The 23931-nt window shown below is 37.8% G+C and overlaps 1 protein-coding gene across 13 annotated transcripts in view; it reads left to right on the forward strand.

Moving 5' to 3' along the window:
• The window catches only part of ADD3 (adducin 3), a 124978-nt gene that overhangs the window by 90936 nt on the left and 10111 nt on the right, over positions 1-23931 (forward strand). For all 13 annotated transcript variants that reach the window (XM_049103595.1, XM_025467167.3, XM_049103596.1 and 10 more), the window contains 8 exons: positions 3132-3354; positions 15052-15190; positions 19101-19252; positions 20227-20307; positions 21161-21310; positions 22009-22152; positions 22260-22358; positions 23484-23666. In XM_049103595.1, coding sequence (XP_048959552.1) covers positions 3160-3354; positions 15052-15190; positions 19101-19252; positions 20227-20307; positions 21161-21310; positions 22009-22152; positions 22260-22358; positions 23484-23666 — 1143 coding nt within the window. In that variant the 5' untranslated portion in view covers positions 3132-3159. The remainder of the gene's footprint in view (positions 1-3131; positions 3355-15051; positions 15191-19100; positions 19253-20226; positions 20308-21160; positions 21311-22008; positions 22153-22259; positions 22359-23483; positions 23667-23931) is intronic.

Raw genomic sequence — 23931 nt, forward strand, 5'->3', positions numbered from 1 at the left:
TTACAATAGCCAAAATATGGAAGTGTCCATTGATAGATGAATGGCTAAAGAGTGTGTGTGTGTGTGTGTGTGTGTGTGCGCGCGCACGCGCGCACACATGCACGTACACACATAACACCACACTGGAATATTACTCAGGCATAAAAAAATGAAATCTTGCCATTTGCAGCAGAATGGATGGACCTAAAGGGTCTAAGTCAGAGTGAAATAAATCAGGAAAGACAAATACCTAAAATTTCACTCATGTGGAATTTAAGAAACAAAACAGAGAGACCCCCCCCCAAAAAAAAACACCCTAAGACTCTTAAATGTAGAGAACAAACTAGTAGCCAGAGAGATGGGGGTGGGGGAGATAGATAAAAGGGATTAAGAGGACACTTATCTTGATGAACGCTAAGAAACATGTAGAATCGTTGAATCATATTATACAACTGAAACTAATATAACACTGTATGTTATTATACTTGAATTTAAAAATAGGCTTGGTTAATTTTAAAGAGAAGAACCCTGGAACAGAGTTGTTTTCCATATCCCTAGAAGCAGAAATACTTAGTTTAGTTGTTCAGGATTAAGAAGAAGTAGAATCTACCAGTTTATTCCCTTAAAATAACCCTCCTTGGGAAGCACTATAGTGGAGATGCATGACTCCTTACAAACCAAGGCAATTCTGGTACTTCTTTGTTTAGAAAGAAGGTATTTGTTTAGAAAGGTTTTACCAGCCTCAAAAACAAAACAAAGGGATCCCTGGTGGCGCAGTGGTTTAGCGCCTGCCTTTGGCCCAGGGCGCGATCCTGGAGACCCGGGATCGAATCCCACATCGGGCTCCCGGTGCATGGAGCCTGCTTCTCCCTCTGCCTATGTCTCTGCCTCTCTCTCTCTCTCTGTGACTATCATAAATAAATTTTAAAAAAAAATTAAAAAAAAAAAAAACAAAAACAAAAAAAATAATCGGTTCTACTAAGTAGCTGAAATTAGCATTAGAAAAGAAAGTACTAGCTTATCTCTGGGTGTGGGTTGTGATTAAGACCAGTGGCTTTAGACAGCTACAGACTAGATTTAAATCCCCAGTCCACCACTTGCTAGCTCTTTGGCCTGAGACAAGTTACTTCTCAATGATTTTATTTCCTCATTTGTAAAACAGAGATAACACCTACCTCATGGGACTAAGAGAAATAAATAAACTCATGCAATGTAAAGTTCAGTGGCTAGCATATTCTTGCCTCTTTTGTTAAAGATTAATTGACCATATAATTGTGGGTTTATTTCTGAGCTTTCTACTGCCTTCCATTGATCTAAGTGTCTGTTTTTGTGACAATGCCATACTGTTTTTATTATTACAGTTTTGTAGTGTAACCTGAAGTCTGGAATTGTGATACCTCCAGTTTTTTCTTTTCTTTTTTTTTTTTTTTTAAGATTTTATTTATTTATTCATGAGAGACTAGGAGAGAGAGGCAGAGACATAGGCAGAGGGAGAAGCAGGCTCTGTACAGGGACCCTGATGTGGGACTCGATGCCAGGACTCTGGGATCAAACCCTGTGCCGAAGGCAGATGCTCAACTGCTAAGGCACCCAGGCATCCCTGTTTTTCTTTTTCAACATTGTTTTGGCTTTTTGGGGTCTTTTGTGGTTCCATACAAATTTTAAGATTGTTCCAGTTCTGTGAAAAACACTGTTGATGTTTTGATAGAGATTGCTTTAAATCTGTAGATTGCCCTAGGTAGTATGGGTATCTTAACAGTATCTGTTCTTCCATTGTATGAGTATGGAATGTCTTTCCATTTCTTTATGTTCAATTTCTTTCATTAGTGTTCTACAGGTTTTTTTTTTTTTTAAGATTTTATTTATTCATGAGAGACACAGAGAGAGAGGCAGAGACACAGGCAGAGGGAGAAGCAGGCTCCATGCAGGGAGCCTGATGTGGGACTCCATCCGAGGACTCTGGGATCAGGCCCTGGGCTGAAGGTGGCGCTAAACTGCTGAGCCACCCGGGCTCCCCTGTTCTACAGTTTTTGGAGGTGTTTTACCTCCTTTGTTAAGTTTATTCCTAGGCATTTTATTTTTGGTTCAGTTATAAATGGGATTGTTTTCTTAATTTTCTGCTGTTTCATGATTAGTGTATAGAAATGCAACATATTTCTGTACATTGATTTTATATCCTGTGACCTTACTGAACTCATTTATCAGTTCTGGTAGTTTTTTGGTAGAATCTTTAGGGTTTTCCTTATATAGTATCATGTCATCTAATGCAAGAATTTTTAATGTCTTAAAGTTAGTTTGCTTGGTCTAAGTTGCACCAAGGCAGCTGTGGAGATTAATGCTATCAGAGAAGACTATTATTAGAGACAAATACAGTAATCTCCCTGGTTGTCTGTATCCCTGGTTGTTCCTGTGTTTTAAAGATGAGACCAGATATCTCTAGTATTTATTTATCAGAGATTCAGATCCTAAGAAGAAAGTGGCTTTTACCTTCTTCCTTCTAGATCTGTCTAGAAGAGTGTGATTATCATGATAATTAAGTGAATCAGCTGTTCACATGGTTTCTGAATAGCTTTTTTACTGTTCCTTACTTGAATTTGAAGCACTATCTGTGGAAGTTACCCATAGTCTGGCAACCTTAGTTAATTCCTGTATTTCCCCCGAGGAAGTTGAATCATCAGAAAAACTTAAAGCTGTTTTTTTCTCATATGTTAGTAAATTACACTTGCTATAAAATGTAGTGGTCTTTAAATATGGCCAAAGTTTGGTTTAACATAAGAAAACATAAGAGAGAAAAGACAAGCTCTAGTGACAGTAATCACAGATTGTGGAAATTTTGCCATTTTGAAAGATGTGATGTTTACTTTTGGAGATTTTGATTGTTGCTCCCTCTAAAGATTCAGTTAGCAGCTAATGACATTATTATAACTGAATTGAAGAGTTTTCATTACCTCTGAAAATAGCAATTTCCAACTTAGGACTATAAGATATTTTTACTTTAATAAAATATTGTTCTAATAATTTTTGAGAAGCTACTTTTTAAAGTTGCCACTGATACTCTGGGGAAAAAAAAAAGAGTTCTACTTGACCTCCATAAAATCCAAGTTTAATAATGAACTTATCATGAATGTCCTCCTTTGTGTTTATTAATGCAGATAACAAGGGGAGTCTCCGACTTGAAGCATGAGTTCAGATGCCAGCCAAGGCGTGGTCACTACTCCTCCTCCTCCTAGCATGCCTCACAAAGAGAGGTATTTCGACCGCATCAATGAAAATGACCCAGAATACATTAGGGAGAGGAACATGTCTCCTGATCTACGACAAGACTTCAATATGATGGAACAGAGGAAACGAGTTACTCAGATCTTGCAAAGTCCTGTGAGTTGAAATAATTATAGAAGGCTTTATTTTTCTTCTCTCTGGAAACCTTGATAGAGTGAGGTAGGAGGTACCTTAAAATATGCTCACATTAGAAAGATGATAAAGGAAGAATGACTACTAGATGCCCCTAATTTAAATACTTAATTTGCAAACTTTAATAACAAACTAGTACTGTCTTGATGGTGTAAATTTTCTTTGTGTGATTTCTGCGGGTAATGCTTCATTAAAGGACAAAAGATCCAGCTGAGCTAGGATACCCAATTCAGAGTGAATATCTGTGTAGAAAAGAAAGGACTGAATTGTTGGGAAACAAGAAATGAGTTAGGTACATCCCAAGCACGTTTTCTTTCTTTGTGTACCTTGATGCTCAGAGCGGGATAGGAAGACTTAAGGTTTTTCAGGTGGTCTGTGATTTGGTAACCTAATGTTACATACGTGTAATGCAGGCATACATGTATGCATACATGCCAAAGCTAACTAAATTAAAAGTGGATTATAAACTTAAGCTTAAAATTCTGTCTGTACAGTAATATCCAAATTTGGTAAATCATATTCAAATGATTTGTGAGTTTTCTTACAAACCCTTAGTGGAATTGCAAAGGTCACATATCAGTGATGGAAAATGAGAGAATAGCTTGATTTAAGATGCAAAATGAATTAGTAACTTTATTCTTTCTTTTTTTTTTTTTAAGTAACTTTATTCATAATGAAGTTCATGGACTCTTTAAGGGTAGAGTTCAGCAAACATAGACACATGATGCCCATGTTGGGGTTATATTAGGTTTCCAACTTCAGTACTAAAATAAGCATCAAGGCATAGAACTGCCTCAGGTGGCCCTGGTAAATCATTTTTGTTGTGCCCTTGTGAATTTAATTACAGAGGTTGAGCCCAAGGCCGAAGGGGAATTCCACTCTGAGTAATTCAGCTATCCAGTGACCTAGATAAAAGCAAGTACAAGTTATAAAAGCAATGCAAGCTTTGAGAAATTTAAGTATAGCTTAACTTTAAACCTACCCTTTAAATAAACCCATAAAGATATCCTTTCCCAATGGAAAGGAGATTAACCAGAGGATTCATCATGAGGGAGTAAATGTTCAGTGCCTTCTTTTATGCAAACCTAAATTTTCTGTGTTTATAAATACTTGAAGGGCACATTAATTATTTGGATCAAAATAAATAAATTTTCTTTTCTAAAGAAACACACCCCGCTTTTAAGAACTAGCTTATTAGCCAAATGATTATAGTAATATATAGTATAAACTAATTGAAAGAATGAGATGAAATTCAGATTTTGTTCAAAGTTGTTAAATACTGAGATTTCTTTCAGAAGTACTCCCAAAAAGGGACACCTCGGTGGCTCAGCAGTTGAGTGTCTGCCTTTGACTCAGGGCATAATCCCTGGATCCAGGATCAAGTCCCACATCAGGCTCCCTGCATGGAGCCTGCTTCTCCCTCTGCCTGTGTCTCTGCTTCTCTCTCTCTGTGTCTTTCATGAATAAATAAATAAAATCTTAAAAAAAAAAAAAAAAACCTCCAAAAAGGACCATCCAGTTTTAACTATAGAGTTTAAAAGGAAAAAGTACTAAGCAGCATTTCTATGCGAGGGTTTTCATTTAATTTCCCCATTAAATAATGACAGCATAACTTTGAGTAGATGCTCTGATTTTTTTTATACCTATGTATTTCCATTTGTAAATTGGCTAGAGGTATCAATTTCACTTATGTCCTACGGAGCTTAATGAAATAATAGGAAAAATCAGACATAAAGATTATCATTTCCATATTCATTTAGCAGGAGTGGTAATTTTAAACCCAGAGAGGAACAAAGATGACTTAAAAGAATTGTGGATTGATCACTTTTTTTCCCTAGATCTTTGGTAGGGAATTTAAAATTTCCTTGTGACTTAAAATAAATGTATACGTTTTGTCTTCCTATTTGGGGATAACAGTTTTCAAATTTAAGACAACAAACTTCACCCAAGGAAATAACCCATGGTGACCTGTATTAGTATCTACTGTTAAATAACAAGTTACCCAAAAACTTAACAGCTTAAAACAACAAACTTCTATTATCTCATCGTTTCTGCGGATCAGGAATTCAGGAGCAGCTTAGCTGAAGTTGCAGTCAAGACATCATCCAGGGCTGCTGTCATTTGAGGGCTTGACTGGCCTGGAGGTTTCCGCTCTTGAGACGGGTCACTCACATGGGTTTTGGCAAAAGGCCATAATTCCTGGCCATGTAGACCTTTACCTGAGGCAGTTTGAGTGTTCTCCTCCAGAGCATGTATCTGAGAGAGAACCAGAAGTCTGTAGTACAATTTATGACTGAATCTTAGACATTAAACACCATCCCTTCCAGTTGTAGTTAGAAGTGAATCACTAACTTCAGCTCATATACATGGAGAGAGGAATTAAGATTCTCCTTTTAAAGGGAGGATTGTCTACTTTGATCACAATTTAGTTTAAAAGCACTGTAGTGTGCCACAATTTATTTACCCTCCTTCCATATGCAAAATGCACTCACTCTCTCCTAACACCCCTGCAAAAGACTCATCTTATTACAGTATTTACCTGAATCCAGAATTTTACAATTCAGTCTACCTCTGTTCCAGCTGCAGATGATGCTCCTCAGTGTGATTTCTTAAGTGGAGCTTCTTTAGTACAGTTCCTCTCAGTCTAGATACCTGAGAACTAAAGGGACAAGTTATCTGCTCTCACACACAGGCAGTGCTGGGGTAGGCAAAGATAACTGCTATATAGATATTCCTACTCAAAAGGGGGAATTTAGAGGTACAAAGGAATAACTGGTCCATAGTAATTGTGGAATCTATCTGAGCAAATGTTTGGAAGTTCCCTTGATGGAGACCCAGTCCTTCTATTTCTAGAGGGTCACTCTAGCTAGTGGCTCTGCCTTCTGGACTTTTCGTTCTACCTCCTGAATCATCTTTCCTTTTTTTGAATGGTAGCCTATGTTGTTGTGTTTCTTTTTTTTTTTTTTTTGTATTTTTTTAATTTTTTTTATTTATTTATGATAGTCACAGAGAGAGAGAGAGAGGCAGAGACACAGGCAGAGGGAGAAGCAGACTCCATGCACTGGGAGCCCGACATGGGACTCGATCCCGGGTCTCCAGGATTGCGCCCTGGGCCAAAGGCAGGTGCCAAACCGCTGCACCACCCAGGGTCCCGTGTTTCTTTTTTTTTTTTCAGTGAACTTCCTTCTTGTAGAGGTTTCGAGTTTCAAAGATTTATTTTCTTTTGGAATTATCTTTATTCCTTTATGCCTGAGCTTGTGGTATTTCTGCTAATACAATTCTCTTAAAACTTATGTGGGTCTCCTATGAATATTGCGGTTTACTCTTGTTAGAACGCATAACCAGTAAAGATCAAAATCAAAGATATTACTAATTCTTATAGGAAAAGAGTTTATAAGCCTTCTATTTAAAATGTTGATTACCTGAGAAGGAAAATAGAGAAACTAATAAAAACAAAGTATAATACTTCTTTTTAAGCCCCTTATTAATACTTATGGGCACCTGTTATGTATCAAAACAACTCAATCAAAATAAGTATTAATATCTCTAGTTTACAGATGAATAAACTGAAACTTAGAGGCATTAGGTAACTTGCTGAAGTTTTTACAAGTTTAGTTAAATGGTGGTCTCTGAATGTAAACTCTAAACCTCACACTCTTAACCAATAGCCTGTACCACTTAAAGCATTCAGTAACAATGAAAAAACTCTACCTGTATATTATTATTGCTTTATTCATCTTCAAATTCTGTTGCTTAGGTTAATGTAACCAACACAAGAAGAGTTTTCAATCATAAGATATTTTGGTGTCTGTAAATTTGGATGACAAACACAGTACCTTATTGCCTTGAGCTAAGAAAATAAAAGTATGTCTCATCCAGACTCCCAAGTATTACTTTATTACTTCTTTCTAGGAATTTAATCTTTTTGTCATATATTTTTATATATATATACATAAATGTCTTTATATAATACAGTATTTGTCTTAGAAATTAAGCACTGGTAAGTAAACTAGGTTTAGCTAGAGATCACATTAATATACTAGGGAGAATCAACAAGGTTTTTTTTGACCAATACACTCCTCATATATATGTCTACGGAGACCCTAGGTTATCATTAACCCCCTTATCTCACAATGAAGTGTCCAGGGCAAACCGTTGGAATTAAATGATGCTTCACCAATCTTAAGGAAGCATGCAAGTTAAAAAACTAGAAGGACATTGTGCATAGTAGATAGTTAATAAAGTTCTATGTAGATGGATGGATATATAGCTGGGTGGGCTTGGAGTCATTAAACATTAAACATTTGAATGTTGTCCATCAGGCTCCTGCTGACCTTGACAGCTTAATATGGAAAACATTTGGTGGATTTCAGAAGAAGAATCAGTGTTCTTAAACCTTACTGTTAAGAGAAGCAGTTTAGACTGCTTGATAGACCAAACCTCATAAGCTAACCTGGAGCATAAGGTAGTGCAATGGTACTCTGAAGGATAGAACAACAGGAATATATACGTGGTGATACATCAGGCACATTGACACTTCTTAATAACAGGGCAATGTGTGTAATGCTACAAGCTTACTTGAAGATAGGAGAAACTTCACCTTTTAGAGTATTGCTGTAAGGCCTAACATGTTACCAGGGTGGTGATGGGGCGCCTGGTTGGCTCATTTAAGCGGCTGAACTCTCAATTTCAGCTCAGGTTATGATCTCGGGGTTGTGAGATTGAGCCCTGCATCAGGCTCCATGCCAGCTTAAGATTCTCTCTCCTCGTCCTCCCTCTGTCCTTCCTTCCCTCACTCTCTAATGAAAAAAAGTTGAGGGCACCTTAATTAGATTAGTTGATCAAAACCACCATGATTTATCTGATCATTTTGGAACTGTAAGATACAAGAATTCATTGATTTTGTTTGCATTTTTATTATAAACAAGCTTCAAGAAAAGCTATTATTCCAGCCCTTAGCTTCATATTAAGACTTAGGCAGAGGACAAAGACCATCCAGAAGAAAATTTGGTTTATTTGTTTTTTCTCCTTTCGACAGGACCAGTGGTAATCTATTTCCAAATGAATACATTTCTTAATGGAGAAATTCTAAGTAAGTTTGATACTCTCCTAATCACGCTTGGGAGATATCTAATAACATAATTGCAGGATGCGTTGGGAGACAAGTCTGTAATCTTTTTTCTTTTTGCTCCAACTTTTTTCTCTAGTAATTATTATTGAGGTAGAACATCCGGATATTACTATTTAAAATGTATCTGTGAAATTTATCAGTATTCTGTTACTTGATGTCCAGAAGATAAACATTACTTAGAAATCAGCCTATGTGATTTTTTCTTTTTTTCTTAAAGCCTTAACTGAAATAATTGCATCAGCTCAGTTTCTTTTATCAAATTGGTCCTCTTTTCTGTGATTTTTCCTCCCCTCTTTTCTGTGATTTACAACACCTTTCATCTAATACCCCTTTCTCCTGAAAGCCCGGATCCTAGATACAGAAGCTAGGGTCTGATACTTCAAGAAAATTCTGCCTTTGGTTTTTAGTATACATGAATATGTATGTACTTAAGTACACTCTCACCTACATGAATCTCAGGTTTCCACATCTTTCATGTTTTTATAATCCTATTTATTTTATCCATACCTTATGAATTCTGCATTTATAGGATTGCTACCTCACTATTGACCATATATAAAATAAAAAGGTATAAGATTCAGATAGGGCTTTTAAGACACCCTCTTTTAACTTAAACATTCTGTTTTTCATCTAGTGATTTTTTTTTTTTTTTTTACCATACTGTTTTAGACATGTGTTTAATGAGAGAGCTGTCCAAACTATAATGCTCTGGAGACAAACCAAGTTTTCAAGCAGAATTTTGTTTGAGTTGAAGAATTAAATGACTTTTCAAAAATTTGTAAGTCAGTGAAGATTCATTTCTTATTAAAAAAGATGAATTTCTCCTGTTAGATGATGGACAGACCTAACTACACAGGAAGAATTTCTTATTCAAGTAACAGACTTTTTTTTTTTTTTAATTTTTATTTATTTATGATAGTCACACAGAGAGAGAGAGGCAGAGACACAGGCAGAGGGAGAGGCAGAGACACAGGCAGAGGGAGAAGCAGGCTCCATGCACCGGGAGCCTGACGTGGGATTCGATCCCGGGTCTCCAGGATCGCGCCCTGGGCCAAAGGCAGGCGCTAAACCGCTGCGCCACCCAGGGATCCCTCAAGTAACAGACTTTTAAGATCGTTTTCTAGAGCCCCAAATTCCAGTGCTGAAAATCTATGAGATGGATTTTGCTATCATTAACTCAGTCAAGATTAAGATCAGATTCTTTACTTTCTTTCCTTATGTTTTAGGAAAAGAAAGGGAAAATTTTATTCATTGAGCACTGAAAGATGAAGGAAGCTCTAGAAGTGTGAGAGTCAATAGCCCCAACATCCCATATCATGGTGCAGTAGAGTGGGAAAAGCAAATCATAGTCATATGACAGGTACCCTAAGTATAGTAAAGGCAAACGTTAAAAGAATTTAGGGCAGGTGGGAGAGAAAAGAAATTGAGATCCCACCTAATTGGGGTGATTAAAGGAGAGACTCCAAGAAGAAGGTGGCATTTAAGATGAGTGTGATAAAGACTGAAAACTGATAGGTAAAGGACCAGAGGAAGCCAGCATTTCCCTTTGATGAAATAGAGTGAGCAGGGATAGGAAAGTACAGATTGTGATCAGAGAGTGGTGAGCAAACCTCATAAGCTAACCTGGAGCATAAGGTAGTACAGTAGATATAGCTAAAAAGTCACAAGATGAATTATAGAGATTCTGGAGTACCAGACTATCTTGACCTTATAGGAGTCCGCCTATTTTCTCACTTCCAGTTTTAATCTGTTTATAGGAATGTTTTTATACATACATATATGCACATGATGCTTGTCTTGGATATGGGTTCACCACCACATATTAGCTATGTGACTTAGGAAACTCACTTAACTTGAGCTTCGGTTTCCTTGTTGGTAAAATGAACCTTGTGGGGTTGTTGTGACAACTAAATAACATAAAAGCAAGTTGTGCATTGCCTAGCACATAGTAGGCAAGTATTTTTGTGAAAATTGTATGGATAAGTTGTATACAATATTGCTGATTTAAAGCATTTTATGACAACACTTGGAAGATTATGTAATCATAATTCCCTTAGACTATATTTTGGTTTCAGAAGGTCACAAAGAATTTATCATCCTGTGGGTAGTCTGGCTTATTCACATTCATGTATTCATGCTTTGAAGGTGTAAAAACTCCCATGACCTCCTCTTTTCTGCTCTCTCTATATATATGCTGTTTGGTCTTTTTTTTTTTCCCAAAGATTTTATGTATTCATGAGAGATGCAGAGAGAGAGGCAGAGACTAGGCAGAGGGAGAAGCAGACTCCCTTGGGGAGCCTGATGTGGACTCGATCCCTGGACTCAGGATCACACCCCGAGCCGAAGGCAGACACTCAACTGTTGAGCCACCCAGGCGTCCCATGATCTTTTAACCTGATTCTTCTCTAGTGGACACTCTAGAGAATTGTTGATTCAGTGTGACTTTAGAAGCCCAGCATATGATTTTACTGCCCTGTGTATAAGTTAGCTTTTCATTCTACTTTGATGGGAGAATTCCTAGCTGTAAGAGGGCAAGTATCATCATAATCTGCTGCTTTAAAATTTTTTCCTCCATTACAAAATAATGCTGTAATCTAGCCTAAGAAGTTTACTCTGTATTTCTGATCACAACATACCTGCTGCTTTAATTAGTTGTATTTGGTTTCAGTGATACAACCCATCTCCTATAAATTAAGGAAAGATCCTGTGCCCAGCAGAGTTCCAGATTTCAATCTTTACTCCATTTATTTATTAGCTATGCAGCCTTGAGCAAATCATTCATTGCCTATCCTCAGGACTTTGTTGTGAAAATCAACTATAAAGGACTATTTTATTAACATTGAATTTTAGTAGGAACATGATTAACTGTCATGATAAAGATAAATTTTTATTCTTTTAATACAATATTTTCAAGCTTAATATGTTTATAGATAAATTTTTAAACCAGCTTAAATAATTTTGTATCATTAGTTTCTATATTGTTTTATGACTTAGGTAATTATCTGAATAATATTTCAAAAATATTTGAAACATTAAAAATGAATTATAAATGTTCATGGCAAAAATACTAAATCTTTGGTTATAGAAGAATTCTTATATGTTGAAGCACTTTCAACTGTATAAAAAGGCTGAGGAAATTTCATTTATTTTGAAAATTATTTTCCTATACTGTGTGGAAGTTATTTACTAGCCTTAAAGGGGAAATTAATATTTTTCTCTTAATTGATTTTAGAGGGCTTATACATCATTCTGTGACACCATGGATCATCCCAAAGCTTTAGAATGGTGATCACCATATTGTGGGATGTATGAAAGTGGAAAAAGCATTTTTACTGATGAAAATAGCGTTGGACCTGAGTTTGTGCCTTGGACATTTACTGCCTTGAACAAATTTTTCAACCTTTCATATTTAGCTTTCTCATCCCACCCAGCAGAAGCATTTCATCAGTTCATAAATAGTTGTGATTCTCCTGAACATCTGGTTGGTTTTTAATCTTAAAGCCATTGTATATCAGCATAATTGAGCAGATTATCTTAATTTATGTTGGCTGCTTGAGAGTTTAGATAAAATTTGGCCAATGTCTGCAGTTTTATAGCATGTACTTTGTATCTTAACCTCATCCTGGCTCTGACTAACCTTCTTATGCTTATTTCTTCTCTTTAGCTTAATTTTTCTAAACTATTTTTGTATAGTTTTAATCTATGAAATCTACCTTAACTTATTCCTGGAACAATATGAAGTGGGGCATTCAATAAAATGCTGCCCATTTCTCAGAGCTATTACAATGTAAATAATGAGTGGTACCCATTGTAGGTATCTTTTTTTTTTTTTTCTAACTGAATGAAAGAATCTTGATTAAAGCTGCTTTCAGCTGAAGAAAGTTTAAATAAAATTGGGTTTTGAAGGGAAGATAAAGTTGCAGAAGAGTAGACTGCCCCATTGCTAGGTATTCAAAAGTTTTCTATAGTTTCTATAAAGATAAATGAGTATATCTGGAAGATTCTTTTCTTTTCAGCCTTAAATAAAGTAAAAATACTCTTGCTCACAATCATTTTATGTTCACTAAGTCTTGGAAATTTATTAATGGAGACTTCTCATTAGTGTAATGTTTCTTTGTAGAGGATATTTTATAGGATAGTTTCTCTGGTTTAAATAATATATTTAAAATGGAGTAGATACAGGCAATGGAATTAATGTTTAGAATTTGTATAATTGTGCTGATGATTAACATTTAACAAGCCTCAAATTTGTAAAAGAAAAACCATGGTATAAACTGGTCCATGAACTCAGAATTCAAATATGGTCACTATTATTTTTTTTAAGATTTATTTATTTATTTTACAGACAGAGAGAGAAAGCAAGCAAGCAAACACAAGTGGGAGGGGCAGAGGGAGGAGAGAAAATCTCAAGCAGACTCTCTGCTGAGCACAGAGCCTGACATGGGGCTTGATTTCACGACCCTCAGATCACAACCTTAGTGGAAACCAAGAGCTGGATACCTAACTGTGCCACTCAAGTGCCCCTGTCACTAGTATTTTTTAAATTAATCCCTCAAACATCCACCTGCTGTATTAGTAGAAAGTACAGCATTTTTCTCTTGGAATTTCTACTCCCCTCTAAGTTGTCCCAAGAACTTTAGTGGCTTAGTCCAAAAGGGTTCATCAGTGACTTCTGTATTCAAGAGATGGTATGTACATATGTGTGCATGTGCATATGTGAGTCATGCTAAAGTCCATACAGTCCATCATAGCCACTGTACCTCCCTGCATGTGGTAGTGGTGTTGAAAACTAGTCTTATCCTGTCCAGTGGAAGATGCAAGTTCACTGTTGACCGACATGCCTGTTCAGGCCACCATGGTGCATTAGGGAAGGATGACCTCCCTCTTCCTGTGCTAAGCTCAGTTAGGGTGTTCTGTGGTGCCCCATGGTTGAGCTCCTAAGATTACAACTGGTAGCACTCAGCTCTTTCAGTTCACATCACAGATACCTCTCAACTTGTTCTAAAAGCAACATAATCATTAAGTCAGGACTGGTCCTAATATCTGCAACCTCATAGCCTCAAACCACATTTCTCCTTCCTACTATGAGCTCCTATCCCCCCCCCCTTTTTTTTTAGAATCCTTTCTGAAGGGCAGCCTTGGTGGTTCAATGGTTTAGCACTGCCTTCAGCCCAGGACGTGATCCTGGAGACCCGGGATCGAGTCCCACGTCAGGCTCCCTGCATGGAGCCTGCTTCTCCCTCTGCCTGTGTGTGCCTCTCTCTCTCTCTCTGTCTTTCTCTCTCTCTCTCTCTGTCTCTCGTGAGTAAATAAATAAAATAATAAAAAAAAATGCTTTTTGAAAACCTCTGCGTTATTCAACCATTTTCTAAGCAAGGCTACATCTAAGCAGGGACTCCAGGAGATCTTATTCCCATCCTTACAAGGAAGGCTACTGTTGGTGACTCAAAGGAAATTCACCCCTCTGATAAAGATTACTTTAATGATCTCCAAGGTATTCATATGTACTTCTCTTGGAGGTAGTGATTCCAAAGCAGTTTTATGCCTTCTCCCTCTTAGGTGAAGTGGGGGGGAAGTCGAGTTTAATATCTGGCAGGCATTCTGCTTTGCATGTAACCAAGATCAAGGTTTAGAGGATTTATATTGCAAGAGCTTTCATGTTTAAAGTGAATGAAAAAAGGCTTGAGCAAGAGAACGAGTAATGAATTTAATAAAATAAGTATTGGTGGGGTGTTACCGAAATAAAAAATGAGCTATTTCAAGTAATGTGAAGGATTGAGCAAGATTTCAGATGATGAATCATATTATCAACTAAAGAGTTACTAGAATAAAGAGTTTCTCTTAATGTTCAGAATTTTTATTTATATAAACACTGTTTCTGACACATGCACATAAGCCCCCAAAAGAAAAGATACAGCAGAATTCCAGAACAGGAACATATAGTGCCCAAAGTTGGGGGGAAAATGTCCTTTCTTTAGCACAGTGTTACAGAAAGAGTGTAATCAGCTCTCAACTCTTATCAGTTTGCTTTCAATGTTTGTGGAACTAGGGAATTGCCATGGAAATCATAAAATGGAAGCCGTATTATACTTAGTATGTCTTAGTGAAGATTTCTGCTATGAGGCAGTCTGGAGTCAGAACCTTGCCCCTATTCAAATAGGGACTCTAGCCTAACATAGATAATGAGGCTGCTGAGCAAGGAATAGCTCTCTTTGTGCATCAGTCTATACCTGGTACTCTAGTTCCATATTGTTAACAGGGTTGCTTCATCTATAGCTGTCTATTGTAGATGTTATAATAGCTCATTTTCTTTGAGATTAAGAATTTGTAATGACTTTTTTCCTCCTCTGAAAGCATGCTTCTTCTTCCAGTGTTTTATTATTTGTGTTTTATATTTGTTTTAAAATAGTGAAGATGAAAGGTTATTTAAAAGAGGGATGGGAAGAAGATTGATTATAGAGAAAGTTATGTTTGGATCGTTCTGCTCCAAGTGAGATGTATGTGCTTAGTGGTTATTTTGTGTGTTTCAGGCCTTTCGGGAAGACCTGGAATGCCTTATTCAAGAACAGATGAAGAAAGGCCATAACCCAACTGGATTGCTGGCATTACAGCAGATTGCAGATTACATCATGGCCAATTCTTTCTCGGGCTTCACTTCACCTCCCCTCAGTACGTCAGTTTTGGAAAGTTTAAAAAATTATAATTTTATCTCTACTTTGAACACTGTACATCTCTGGCAACATATTCTGCTCTGGTTCAGTTCTTAAGTTTATAACATCTAATACTTAGAGTAACATAATGTTGAAATCTGTTACCCTTTCTTATCAACTAGGCATTTACTAGACTTTGTGAGACTATAAAATAGTTATAAGACAAGGGCCCTGTCCTAGATAAGTGTGTAATTTTAGTTGAGACATTCCATGAGTGCAAAGAAGATTAAAACTGCAAAGTAACTATAGAAGAAAAATTACAAAGCAGTTCATAAGAAATTGTCTAATGACCTTTTATAAGGCTTTATGCTATGAACACAGACAGAGTTGGGACTTACTACTGCTGAAGTAGACTGAAAAAACTTTATGGAAAAAGAGAGGTGTGAATTAACCAGGCTTTAGAGAGTGGAGTAGTTAGAATTTGGTATAAAAGAGGGGTGAGGACATTTTATTTATTTAACAGCTCTTTGGTAAGAGCACCGGTTTGGTGAGCTGGACACTCTAAGTACTTTATATCTCAGCAAGATATGTACAGAACTCACTGCAATACCCGAAAGATACGGAGTGCCAGAAGGTACTGTCAGGGACTGCTTCATGTCAGAGTCAAGGATTTTCTTTTTCTCTTTTTTCTTTCATTTTCCTTCTCTTCCTTCATTTCTTCACTTCTTTGTTTCTTTTTGGTTAAAGATTTATAAGTAGGAGTCAGTGAATTCAAGTACTTTCCAAATAGAGGGATAGCATAAAAAGAGACGGGATGATGTAAACTTGCTAGGTTAAAGGTATGTTCATAGAACTCAGAGCGGACCAGTATGTTGGCACATACGTATTTGGGTAAAAAAATTTTTTGAAAGAGTCTTGATGTGAGGTGTAAGTGCTTAAACTAAAATAGGAGTGTGGGTACAAAAAGGAAGAGATCAATGAGAAAGGCATAGCCAAGAAAGAGTAGAGAAAACTTAGTAACAGATTTGATGTGTTGTAGTGATGTGAGGATAGAGGGGAAGAACTGTGAGTTCTAAAATCACTCTTCCAGCTTGGGAGAAACATTGTATGAGAAGAAACAAAAATTTGAAGGTTGGGTTTGTTTTGCTCTTTCTGTAATATTGAGTATCTGCTACGTTCCAAGCACCCTGTTAGAGATAGGGGATACTGTGATAAGACGGACGGTTTTCCTGTGCTTGTGGAGACAGAGAATAGGCTAAGAAAATGGTAAGATAATAGGAAGTCCCATGCAGATAATTAATAGATGGTGATCTGATAGAAGAACTAGGTGTCTACTTTAGATTGGGTGATGAGGGAGAGTCTCTGAAGAGGTGACATTTAAACTGAAATCTGAATGGTAAGAAAGAACGAACCATACCAATATTGAGAGAAAATGTTCCAGGTAGAAAGAATAAATACAGGTGTCAGATGGAAATAAGGTTAGCATTAATTTGGCAGTCTCTTCAAGGAACAAAAATGAAAGATTATGATCTGAAGAGCATGGTTTGGTGGGGGGCAAGTAGAACAAAGTGAGGTCAGAAACCTAGGCAAAGCCTCAATTAAGTTTCAGCCAGAAGGTTTCCCAGCCAGAGTCTGCAGCCAGAGTCTGGATTGTATTCTAATCTTGAAAAGCCATTTTAGGGTTGCCTGGGTGGCTCAGTGGTTGAGCATCTGCATTTTGGCTCAGGTTGTGATCCTGGGTCCCAGGACCGAGTCTCACATCAGGCTCCCCAAAGGGAGTCTGCTTCTCCCTCTGCCTGTGTCTCTGCCTCTCTCTCTCTGTGTCTCTCATGAATAAATAAATAAAATCTTTTTTTTTTTTTTTAAAGCCATTTTAAGCAAGAGGGTGATATAGAAAGATCTCTGTAGTTTCTGTGTGAAGAACTAACTGGGAAGTTCCGTGGTATTATTAGACAAAAATAGGAATGTTCAGAGTTGGGGATCTCTTTGGCTTGGGAAATGGAGAAGTTCAACCTTAGGCATGCCAAAGTTGCCAAGACATTGTAGCAGTTGGAAATACAGTCCTACAGCTTAAGGGAGTGGCTTGGCAGATGGACATAGAGGAGTATTACTCAAAGCTGTGTACGTCAATTAAATAATCATTCAAGAAGGTATAGGCAGAGAAGAAAACAGCCTAAAGAGAAATTTTCAAAAATTTGAAGAGGAAGACTGGTCAAGGAAGACCAAAATAATAAGAGGAGCTATCCTGTGAGTGCCCTAGATACCATAGCAGGAAAGGGGAGCTGACCTGCCAAGGTTGCTGGCTGGAATGTACAAAGGCATGGCAGCAGGAAATTTGTGTCTTATGGTTCAGAGGTCAGGGAATAGAAATCAGCCAATTTGGCTGGAAAATTTATGTTGTGCTGTGGAAAGCAGAAGTTAAAGTTGGCAGGGAAAGTGGGAGAGCAATTCATGGCTACCTCTGAAATTTTATTAGAAACTATACTATTTTGTATGGTGTACATATTGAAGCTATTTTGTTGAATTAGTTCACAACATTTCACAATGAGAAGATTTCACATTAGAGTGTCGACTTGGGACTTCTGTTTAAAAGTTCTGATAGCCTTGAACTCAGATTCTCACGTGGTAGCAGCTGATGGCAGAATGGTGGCTGCCCCTTCAGCTTGTAGCCTCTCTAGGAGCCTCCAGGCTGCAGCAGGGGCCCAGTTTAGGCACTTACATGATTTCCTGGCCCCTTGTAGGCCTTCAAGTTTGGGGCTTTTGCAGAATTTTGAGCAGGGGAGCAGTGAGGCAGAAGGTGACTTTTATGTGAAATAGATTTACAAGAAGAGGGGCTATAGGCAGGGACAGGAATGAGAAGGCTTATTGCCAGCATTTCATGTGAGGTGAGGCCTGAACTCAAGGATGTAGAATAAGGAAACTTGTAAGGAAAAGGATGATGGAATATGGTGATGAACTACATATGGTGGTCCAGGGAAGGTTATTTCCTGTGTGAGCCTGTCGAACTGTAGTACCATCAGTATCAGAAGACTAAGGAGTGAGAAGGTAAGAAAAAGTGGAGAAATAAAACCTTTTTAGACCTTTTTAATTTGTATGTTATTATGTTGTAGGCAGTTAGAAGCAGCCAGCCAAAGGGGATGGGGGCAGGAGGGCCTGGTCACAGATGGAGATCAGGCTGTCTCCTGCACAGAAGTGACAACTGTAGACTCCGGAGTCTGTAGTGTTTTCCTGGGGTAGAATAAACTGAGAATGGAGCATAGTGGAGGACTGAGCTTTGGGAAGGAGTCACAAGTGGGAGGAAGAGAAGAGAGCTCGTTGAGAGAGGAAGCAGCAGCAGGTGAAAGGGGAATGAGAGGTCCAGGTGGTGTCACACAGGCCTGCAGAAGAATTCCAGAGAAGAGGTGGTGAATGGTGTCAAGGAGAACGAAGACTGAGAAAAAGTGGAACTTGGTCACAGTTGGAGTTTAGCAGTTGGGTCACTAAAGCCCAAGACTAGATTTTGTTGCCTAGTGACAGCTGAAGGCACACTGCAATTTGAATGCATTCTTCTCCATCTTAAATCATTTTTGTTTGATTAAAAGTCAAAAGGGCTATTAGGAAAGTAGCTTTCTGTTGAGATCTTTTCATCATAAAATTAGCAATAACCTCAGTATGAATAACACTTTGGCCGTTGGGATCACGTGGTCATTTTCCCCTGGTGGCCTGAGCCTGCCTCCCTCACAGTCCAGTACTAGGTGAAATAGCAAAGATTGCTGATGTGCATTTTAACTCTCTGTGTACTTCTCTGGAGGAAGATAACCTAATGAAACATTGTGTGGATTGAGAAGTTTCCCATCATTATTTACAAGGCTGGGACACTCCCAGACTCAGGTTGCTTCCAGGTACCACATTACTTGATGAGAATCTCTCCCCATAACTTTTCCTTTTAGGTCTCGGCATGGTCACACCTATCAATGACCTTCCTGGGGCAGATACATCCTCATATGTGAAGGGAGAAAAACTGACTCGCTGTAAGCTTGCCAGCCTGTACAGACTTGTGGACTTGTTTGGATGGGCACAGCTGGCAAATACATATATCTCCGTGAGTCCTTTGACTTTCAATTCCTTTTTTTAGAAATCCCAGCTAGAAGGCAGCTGTACTCTTCTCTCTTTTACTCCTAAGTCCTGTCAGACTTCATCTTCTGAATCTTGCATGCTGGGTTACAGCCAACTCCTGATTTAAACCTTCTCTCCAAGGGAGAGGCTGCAGTTGACCTAGCTTTCCTCTCCATTTTCTGTCTGCCTTGTCCCTGTAGTTCAAACCGGCTGTAGAACCTATCCGAGAAGAAATCCTTCTGGCAAAGTTTTCTCTATCCATATTAATTATATTTGAGTGTGAGTGTCATTAAAAAGCACTTGGGAAAAAAAAAAAAAAAAAAAAAAGCACTTGGGGCCAAGAAGGTAGCTGGGGTCGGAGAAAATTCCTCCCTGGGCTTTAGTTAAGTATATTTCTTCCATTCATTGTCATTTGTTTTCATGTTGTCACAATTGAAAGCCAGACCATATTTGGAAGCAAAAAAGTATGAAACTACCATGGTGGAAGTGGCGGGGCTGCAAGGTCCATCTTCCTGCAGCTCTTCTCCCTCTGGCCACTCCTCCCTTTGCCCTGCATCTCTCTCTCAGCTCCTTCCCAGGAAGAGACTCAGTTCTCTTTCTTCTGCTCTTTTCTCTTAATTTCCGTGTTGTAAATTGAGATTATAGTCCCTACCACGTTCGTTTCATATTTTCTCGTGAATGTAGCTGACCCTGAGCCACCTTAGAGCTCCCAGAATGACAATTCAGGTAAGTCCAGTAAATGAGAAACTATGTCAGAAATTTTTAGCAAGCGCTTGAGTGTTGAGGAAAGAAAACTTTTCAAAGAAAGTTTCCTGTTGCACACCTTTAATTTCCACCACCCTCCCTCCACCTGCAATCTCTTACATAGTTATTCACTGCAAATATATTCCCAGTAGTATTCACACTGCAAAATACGAACACCTTCATAGTAATTCTCTATTTTTTTTCTCTTTCTTCCAGGTGAGGATAAGTAAGGAGCAAGACCACATAATAATAATTCCTAGAGGTCTGTCTTTTTCTGAAGCCACAGCTTCCAATCTGGTATAAATTTTAATTTCTGTGTTACTTTTTCTATGCTGCTTTGTGCTTTTCTGACGGCTTTTAGTTTTTAGTACAGGACAGAACAAGAGAGGGTATGGATGGAAAAAACGTTTGATAATGAATAGGAAAGAGTTTAGAAAGTTATGTTGATTTTTTTTTTTTTTTTTTTTAAGAAAAGTTTTAGGGATCAAGAAAAACAAGGTAGTTGAAGAAACTAATGAAGTTGGTCTGATTATCAGTAAACCTATCCATGTTTTGAAGGGAATCTTTTGCATTTTTTTCCCGCCCTATACACGCCGGAATTTTTTTTTTTTTTTTTTAACCCACACACAAGTGTATGTGTATTTTATAGGTAGAGGTCAGCAAATTTCAGTTGATGTGAGCAGAGGGTCTGACTGTGTAGCATTTTATTTTTCCATGATTATCTCGTAGCCACTGTCATTGGCCTCTAGAGTGGCAGGCACTACAGGGGTTCTGGGTGCTGCCATGTTAGCAAATGGAAATTTTCTAGCCATTTCAGTAATGCCATACTTGTCCAGACCTTTAGTGAAGAGTTAAACATATTTGGCTTTTTAGAAACTGCTTCTTACTAAATTCTAAGTTTTGTTGCAGACTGCCTGTTTTTGTAAATAAATTTTTATGGAAACAAAGCCATAACCATTCTTTTACAGTTCTTTATGGCTCTACATAAAGTGGCAGAGTTGAGTAATTGCATCAGAGGCCCACAAAGTCTAAAATATTTACTGTTTGGTCTTTGACAAAAAGGTTTGCCACCCCCCTGGTTTAGCTGATGGACCACAGGCAAACTTTGATATGTGTGTACCAATTAAATATGTCTCTCTGATTTTTCCAGGTGAAAGTCAATATAATAGGAGAAGTGGTTGATCAGGGAAGTACTAATTTGAAAATTGACCACACAGGCTTCAGTCCCCATGCTGCAATCTATTCAACACGTCCGGATGTTAAGTGTGTGATACACATCCATACACTTGCAACAGCAGCTGTAAGTGGTTGAAGGCTAAAATCAACAATGGCTCTGGGAAATGTATTATTTTCACGGTTTCCCTTATGTGATACTTTACTACCTGCACTCTTTCACACCCCATCATTCAGAATCACATTCAAAATACTAATTTCTGCATACCCAGAAAATCAAAGTGCCTTTGGATCAAATGCTGACATTGTAGGAAACAACTGGAGAGATAGCATTGGCATTTTTAACTAATCAGCTAATAATTGGGTACTGAGTTCTTTGGAGCAAAGTTTCTTTCATAATATTTGGCACAACATTTAAATTGACTGTGTCCCCTAAATTGTGATTTTTGTTTTTGTTTTTTTTTTTTTCCTGGAAGAAGTGAAGAGCTAAAATGGGAGATGGGGGCAGCCCAGGTGGCTCAGTGGTTTAGCACCACCTTTGGCCCAGGGCGTGATCCTGGAGACCTGGGATCGAGTCCTGCGTCGGTCCCCCTGCATGGGGCCTGCTTCTCCCTCTGTCTGTGTCTCTGCCTCTCTCTCTTTCTGTGTCTCTCATGAATAAATAAATAAAATCTTAAAAAATATATAAATAAAGTGGGAGATGGGCTGGAATGGTGAACACAGTGAATAGATGAGTGCTTTCTGAGCTGACTAAAGAATCAGGTTCCTAGGAGAGTGTAATTAAGTAACTAACTGTGTCCTCTTGACATGGACCCAATCACATAGGTATCCTCCATGAAGTGTGGGATCCTTCCAATTTCTCAAGAGTCCCTCATCCTGGGAGAAATTGCTTATTATGACTACCAAGGGTCACTTGATGACCAGGAGGAGAGAATTCAGCTGCAGAAAGTTCTGGGGCCAAGTTGTAAGGTATGTAAGTAGAGTTTCTATCGAAGGAGCTATTTTTGTTGCTGTTGATAAAAACAGTGTGAGCTATGCCAGTTATTTAAAGTGATTGCTTTGGGATTCTATTTTAGGTGCTGGTGCTCAGAAATCATGGTGTGGTAGCCCTTGGAGAAACAGTTGAGGAGGCTTTTCATTATATATTTAATGTGCAGATGGCCTGTGAGATTCAGGTAGGAAAAATTATCCCACACACACTTTTTTTTATTGCTTTATAATTTGCTTGTTGAGGTGGGTTTTGTATTTACTAATTTTCAAAGTCCTATTGGTTGGTAGCATTTTGTTTTGTTAAGCTTTTAATAGAAGTTCTGCTTTACTTGGATAAAAGGGGGGTCAGCTCAGTTATCTCTTGAATTGAAAATAGGAGGAAAAAATATTTCACATATAGATGCACACACTCAAATCTGAGTGCCTCATAAACATCATTTCCCCTATAATCCTACTTTTAAGATAGTATAATTCTACATGTCTCTGTTTTTACCTTGTGGTGGTGTGGTACTAATTGAGAAACAAAGGCCACTGTCAGTCATCAAAGATCAAATGTATTGTAACTACTTTCATAAAAAGTGTAAGAGTAAGGCCAGAAGTTTTATGAACTCATGCAGTTTACAACAATTGCACAGCCTCAGCCTTATTATAATAGGTTGGATAGTTATTAACCACTTTTTTCCTCAGAGAAGCTGAATGTATTTTTAACAGACCTAATTTCTATCTTCAAGAAGGTTCTTTTGAAGCAAATAGTAATAATTTTAATATATTGGAAAGGCCACAAGAAAGGGGAAAAAACTCTTCTGTCAATTTTAATGTCTTAAGAACCAACATTTTTTTTTTTTTTGCTTCAGCAGTACTTCCTCCTCTTCTTAAATGAAGCTATGAAAACCTTGATTAAGATAACGAGCTGACTTCCTCTGCCTAAATATCGTTAAATTCACAGTATAGTATTTATATTCCTTTAAAATTATAACTTCCAGAAAAAAAAAAAAAGGATAACCATGGGAAAACTGCAAGATAACTTTAAAATTTGGCAAGAGAATTCAGTTTCTTGAAATATGCTAAAAGGAATGGCTCTAAATGTGTTTTCCATCAGGGAGGATCAGAATTCTGGAAGGTATCTTTTTCAGATAGATGGAAAAGATACTTCAGCTGCCTATTTTCACAAGTATATTGCCTTATTTTTGTTGTTAGTAGCCTGAACAGGTATTATAGGTATTTGCTGAATTAAAATTATGCCTTTTTAAAGGTGTAAAATACTGTAATCCTTACAGTCTTGTACATCTCTATTTTGCCATTGATTACAGGTTCGGGCATTAGCAGGGGCAGGTGGAGTAGACAATCTGCTTGTGCTGGATCCTCAAAAATATAAAGCTTTCACTTACACTGTAGCAGCATCTGGAGGAGGAGGAGTGAATATAGGTTCCCATCAAAAGTGGAAGGTTGGCGAGATTGAATTTGAAGGGCTGATGAGGACTCTGGATAATTTGGTAGGTGAAAAACTGAACGTAAACTTGGATTTCATGTCTTCAGATTCAAAAGCGAATGCCTCCATCTCCCTTTGGACTCTCTGGGAACATCCTCTTTATGCCTCTGGGAGCTGAGTTTGACCCTAGGGAGGCATTCCAGTGTAATTTTACCACATTTTTAAGAACCATACGGTGAAACATGCAAATGTCATCTTACTTTAGATTTTATCCTCTTCCACTAAGGTCAGAAGATAGATTGCCTTCAGACCCAGGAACAAAGACTTAA

Source organism: Canis lupus, chromosome 28 (genome assembly GCF_003254725.2).
Source record: "Canis lupus dingo isolate Sandy chromosome 28, ASM325472v2, whole genome shotgun sequence".
NCBI classification, from domain to species: Eukaryota; Metazoa; Chordata; class Mammalia; order Carnivora; family Canidae; genus Canis; species Canis lupus.